General features: G+C 37.1%; 1 protein-coding gene across 1 annotated transcript in view; it reads left to right on the forward strand.

The window, feature by feature from the left end:
- Positions 1-5,008, forward strand: part of PLPPR4 (phospholipid phosphatase related 4) — a 112,116-nt gene extending 107,108 nt beyond the window's left edge. The window contains exon 7 of the mRNA XM_073571408.1: positions 1,353-5,008. Coding sequence (XP_073427509.1) covers positions 1,353-2,699 — 1,347 coding nt within the window. The 3' untranslated portion in view covers positions 2,700-5,008. The remainder of the gene's footprint in view (positions 1-1,352) is intronic.
- Positions 5,009-6,000: the final 992 nt, after the last annotated feature.

The raw sequence follows: 6,000 nt of genomic DNA on the forward strand, positions 1-6,000 counted from the left end.
TGAAACAGGGGATTGGGTGTGGGTTTGCAAGGTGCAGAGCAGACGGCTGTGCAAAAGCTTAGTCTGTGTGAGGGAACACAGAACCAAGCAGAGTGAACTCCTGACACCACAAAGCATAATATGGTGGTGCAGTCAACCTCAGCAACCGTACACATTTACAGACTGCCTTGTTTCCCGGCTGCGATCTGAAGGATGCTGTATGTTTTGTTAGGACACTAAAACTACGTTTACTTTGAACTTTCCTGGGTCACTGCCTCTTCACTGCACAGTGAGGACACCGCTGCACTATAATGGGTAAGGGTTATCCTCTAGTTAAAAGTAATAAGGTAATGATAATGACTTGTTAATTTTTTTTATCTTTCTTATGGGGTATGCAAGTTTTTTGTAAAGCAGACATGTCAGGACAGAATAAATAACCTCTTTTTGAAAACAATTTGTTCTGAAGAGTGATCACAAAGAAAAATGGTTTGAGATGTCCACAAATCTAACAGTCATGTATCAAAAGAAAGGTATTAAAAACACTTTATTTTCACAGAGCTCATACAATGCAATAGTAAGCTTTAGAACTGCTGCTTTGCCATTAAGAGTACCTTCATACTTAACTACTCGAATAGATCTTTTGTAAGTGAAAGTAACGCAAGCTCTGCTTAAAAGCATTCATACATTTAATGGGATCCTGTCACATCCTATAATGCTATTCACCTGCAGTTTTAATAGGAATCTGCAGGTAAATAGCCTTTAAATCTTGTTAGGAATTGTTACTGGGAGAGGGGCTACATGTAGAAAATGTGGTTATATTCCCCCTGTGGCTGCTTGTTTCCAGCCATTCAGGGAGATGCAACGGTCACTGCTCTCTACAGAGTGAGCGCTCTGTTTTCACTCCTATGATTTCAAATTGATTGATGTTCACATTTACTGACAACCTGCTCTGCACTCTCTCTGTAGAGATTAGTGACTGATACAGATCCCTGCACAGCTTGAAGACTGGAAAAGAGTGGTTGCAGAGAGAATAAAATGGTATTTTCTCCAGGTAGCCGCTGTTCTAGTAAGTCTTTCAGACATAATTTAAAACAATATTTAGCTACAGATTATCACTTTATCTGCAGGTAAATAGCATTTTAGGAAAAGGGCAAATTCCCTGTAATATAGAAACTCCTTTAGTCAATGAAGTTGTTATGGATCAATATTTTCTTTTGGATGGATGTGATGTATTATTATAACATTTCTAAGCTGTTGTTTTTCTTTTTACAGTTGAAGCATTAGCATTGCTTTTTTAGAATTTTCTTGTTTTTTTCAACATTTTTCTGCTCACTTCACTAAGATTATAACAGCATCAATGTTTAATTTTCCAGGGCCTTTATGCTGTAGGAAACTTTCAGCCAAGTGAAGACAACATTCCACAGAAGCCTCCTCCTCCTCCACTTAGGGAACCATTGAGGTCGTTAACCGACCTTAGTCAAGATGCAAGCAGGATATTACCTGGGAAAAATGGCTGTAGCAGTGATGGCCTTTCTTCACATCCTTCTGAAAGTATCCTCAACAGAAATAACCGAGAATCCAGTTCTTTGACAAACATTAAAAGAGCAAGTACAGATGTAGAAGTTATAACTCCTCGAAGTCCCATGGGCAAGGAGAACATGGTAACTTTTAGCAATACCTTGCCCAGAGTCCATACCCCATCATTAGAGGATCCACAAAGAAGAAATGCAACTATTCATGCTTCAATGGACTCTGCCCGTTCTAAACAGCTATTATCTCAATGGAAGACTAAGAATGAAAGTCGCAAATTATCTTTGCAGGTCATTGAAACAGAATCAGGACTTTCACCACAAAGAATAATAGAAATGAGATCAAGCTCTGAGCCTGTAAGGGTTGGTGTTAATGGAGACCACATTGGACCAGGAAATCCATACCTTAAATTACAAACTGGAAGTGTACCGGGCTGCAATAATACCGGTATCCCTGGAGGACCTAGAGTGTCTATACAATCACGTCCAGGTTCCTCTCAACTAGTACATATTCCTGAAGAAACCCATGAAAATATCATAACTACGTCTCCAAAATGTAGCTCTGCCAGATCAAAGTGGCTAAAGGTGGCGGAAAAAAGTGTTGCTTGCCGTAGTAACAGTCAGCCAAGAATAATGCAAGTTATAGCCATGTCAAAACAGCAAGGGATGCTTCAAGGCAGCCCGAAAAGTTCAGACGGGAGTACAGTAAGCTGTACGGGATCAATCAGGTACAAAGCTCTAACAGAACATGAACCAACAAATATTGTCCGGATTGAAGCCCATCCTGAAAATAATAGGCCAATTATCCAAATGCCCTTGGAGGGTGAAGGGAGCGGGTCATGGAAATGGAAAGCTCCTGAGAAGGGAACTTTGCGTCAAGCTTATGAATTGAATGACCTCAACAGAGACTCTGAAAGTTGTGAGTCATTAAAAGACACTTTTGGCACTACTGAAAGAAAGAGAAGCAACATTGATAATGATCACCTTCTTCATGGAATCACCACAATACGAGTAACACCTGTAGAAGGGAGTGAAATTGGCTCAGAGACTGTATCTATATCATCAAGTCGTGACTCCACTCTAAGGAGAAAAGGCAACATCATTTTAATCCCTGAGAGGAGTAACAGCCCAGAAAGCACTCGGAACATCTTTTACAAGGGAACATCGCCAACACGCACATATAAAGAATGAGGAAAAATACGCAACATTTCCACTGATTTTTTTTCTAGAGTGTATCCTACTTTGATAAAGCTTGTGCTCTTATTAGTTTGGAGATAAAAGCAGAAAATGATTTTTACTCGTGCCAAAATAACAAGTGGTCAGATGGTCTGTGGATAGAGAATACTAACACGAACAATCAAATGCAACAAACTTGTGCAGAATGGGACAAAATGAAAGCACAATGCAAATACATGAAACCAATGCGAAGGAATAAAAGCATCATACAATCAGTTACTTTCAAAAATGGACTAAAAAAAAGCAAATACATATTGGTTAAATGAAAAAAAGAATGAAACATCAACACTTTATTTCATGAATGTGCCAATTTTGAAATTTTCTGGTCCTTAATCTCAGAAATTGTTTAAATTTGCAAAAAAAAGAAATAATAATAAATCAACATTTTCGTTAATGTACAATATTTACTTTTGCAGAATATGAACTAATATGGGGAGTGGTGGTACATTTTTACAAGTCTTAGCATATCTGCATAAGCACATTATTACTATGTAGTTCTTTTAACAGTTCTTGGGCTAGGACAGTAGTGACTGCCTTTGTACAGAATACAACATTCAGCTCTGTTATTGTGGAATAATCGCACTTGACATTACCAGAATTTTGTGCTGATCTGTCCTCACAGTTTACTTTGACAAAGTGTGGGTGTAATTCACTTACAATGGTATAATTGTTTTCTTTCGTTAGGTAGTTCTTCTTTAATCTGCTTATTATCAAGAGTGCACATCATACTAAAGAAAAAGGTGCTCTGTAGTGGAGACATTCACATCTTCTGGATGTCCTACCACTTTCCATGATTGTTCCTATTTCATAATCTCATAAATACAGGGTTTAAAGAAGAAGTTTGTAAAATAGTCATCACGGTGATCTTCAAAAGTATCATCACGGTGATCTTCAAAGGTCAACGTTAGCTAGAAAATAAATAAAGAGAACATATAGAGAACACTGCCAGACCAAATTATAGAAGATGAAGTTATATTTTCTAACTATAAATGTAAAGTTATAAAGATTATAGTACCGTTGGAAATGGTAGCACATGTTTACAAAAATGTGGACGATGGGTGCAAAAGGAAAAATTTCGTGATATATAGTGTGGCATATGTGTTGACTGCAAAATAGGAAACAGAAGTGTTTCTTAGACTAGTAGTTTGGATGGTAATGTGTTTACACTGAAGGTTTCTCTGGATGACGTCTCCGTCATACAGAATGGACACATTTTTATCAAGTGTCCAACATTCGACTTTCTGTAACATGATACACTGCCCCTTAATTCAATTTTAGACTAAGCACTTTTGACATTTCTTACAGACTTTGGGTGGTAAGAGTAAAAGTACTATTAAAGAAAAAATAAATGATTGATAATTTGTCAAAATTTGGAACAGCCATGGATGATGTTGTCAACAGATGAAGACCAATGTGGATGTAGGGCAGAATGAATGTGATGCCCATCTTTTATGTACCTAGCATTGAGTTTATACAGACTGTTTATGGGCTCAGTGTTGTTGACTACCAATGAAAAATTACATTGTCCTTTTTTACACATTCATCCTGTATTGATCTTCATTTGGACAGTGAATTATAAGGTGGTCCTAAATCATAACTTAAAAAAAAAGTTGTAAGCTTAGTACGGTATATCAGGTATGTGACTTTTTTCTCCTCAAACTTTCCAAAGTCTTAAACATGATTTCTGATTGTTTCAGTAATCCCTGAAACTGTGCTCTTTACATGGACTTTGTTCATGTAAGTCATTTTATACTTAAAGTGCCAAAACTGACTTTTTTCTTCTTTTTTTTCTTTTATAGAGGGCGTATCATAATAATAATAATAACACTATGGTAAAACATCAGTTTAGAAAAGATATATCGGTTGTTTCAAGAAAACACCTGCATGAATATTTGATAACTAAAATGCCTTTTGTAAATGTCACACTTGTTTACATTCTACTAATACCTTAATTTAGAAACAATCAAGTACCAGATGACATCTTTTTAAATTTCTAATTTTCTTACTTGCTAAAGGGGGCACTAATTTATTTGTGAGGCTGTGCTTTATTGAATAAAGAATATAAAAAAAAATATGACTATGTTTTTCAACAAAAAAAGACCCGTATGTAAAGTATTGTGTTTAATAAAATGTTATGCAAATGTTTTCAAAAATTCTAAAACTTTGTAAATTGCTATAAATGTATTTTATCTAAGTAAAATCAATGCTACTGTGTGAGTTTATTGTGTAAAACATCACAAAAAATAAAGATAAAATCTACGATATGTTTTTTTGTATTCCCATCTGTAAAATTGCTAACAGGAAAAAAAAGCCTACAATCTGATGGGGTTAATTTATCATAATCAAAAGTTTAATTTGATTTCTTAGTTTTTGCACTTTATGGAATTATAGTGTATAGTGTCATGAACTCATTTTCTGCTCCACCAGTTGAGAGGTCCCCTTCCGTTCTCCCTCTGGTGGTGACAGGAGGTAGTGAGGTTGGTTTAAGTGGTAGTGATCTGCCACCTGATGAGGAAGATAACAATTGGATCTCTGGAGTATCAGACTGGATATAAGACAGTCGGCGCCCTATCCTGGTGCTGGTGATTCAGTCTGCTTCTCAGGTCATGGACTTCAGCTCTCTTCCAGTCTTCTCAAGTTAAGTTTGTTTTTTGCTATTGTTCACACTTGTGCTTGTTCGTCAATTCAGTTTTTTGTGTAATCAGCCTGCCCCGGCTGGGCTGTGCTGAATTCCCACTCCTATTTATCAGTATTTGCCAATCTGCTTTTTGTCCCTTATTAGATTGGCCTCTTTTTTGCTCTGTCTCAGAATATTTCAGAGTGCTGATATAGGTTTAGAAGTCTAGTGACTTCAGGGTTAATTTTGCTATCAGAAGTGTTGGACAATATTTTTGTAGGTTTTTTTGGCAGATTGCAGACAGTGTCTTTCCTTTCCTGTCCTTTTTAGTTAGCCAGGCCCCATCGTTTGCTCAGCCTATTTTCCTGCCTTTGTTTGTATTTTCATCTTGTTTCACCGTCAATACATGTGGGGGGCTGTCTTTCCTTTGGGGTCTGCTCTGGGGCAGTTAGTTTTCCTCTTTTCCTGCTTTAGGCTTATGTAGCTCTCTGGTTGTGACGAGGCGTCTAGGACCATCTTAGGAACGCTACACGACTGCTGCTAGTTGTGCAGTTAAGATCAGGGATCTGCAATCTGCATAGTTACCAACGTCTCTGGTTTTCTGAGACTTAGCTTGTTGTCTTTTTTTCCCTCCTCGGT

This window comes from Dendrobates tinctorius, unplaced genomic scaffold (genome assembly GCF_039654945.1).
Source record: "Dendrobates tinctorius isolate UK_male_01 unplaced genomic scaffold, ASM3965494v1 ptg000029l, whole genome shotgun sequence".
Classification (NCBI taxonomy): domain Eukaryota; kingdom Metazoa; phylum Chordata; class Amphibia; order Anura; family Dendrobatidae; genus Dendrobates; species Dendrobates tinctorius.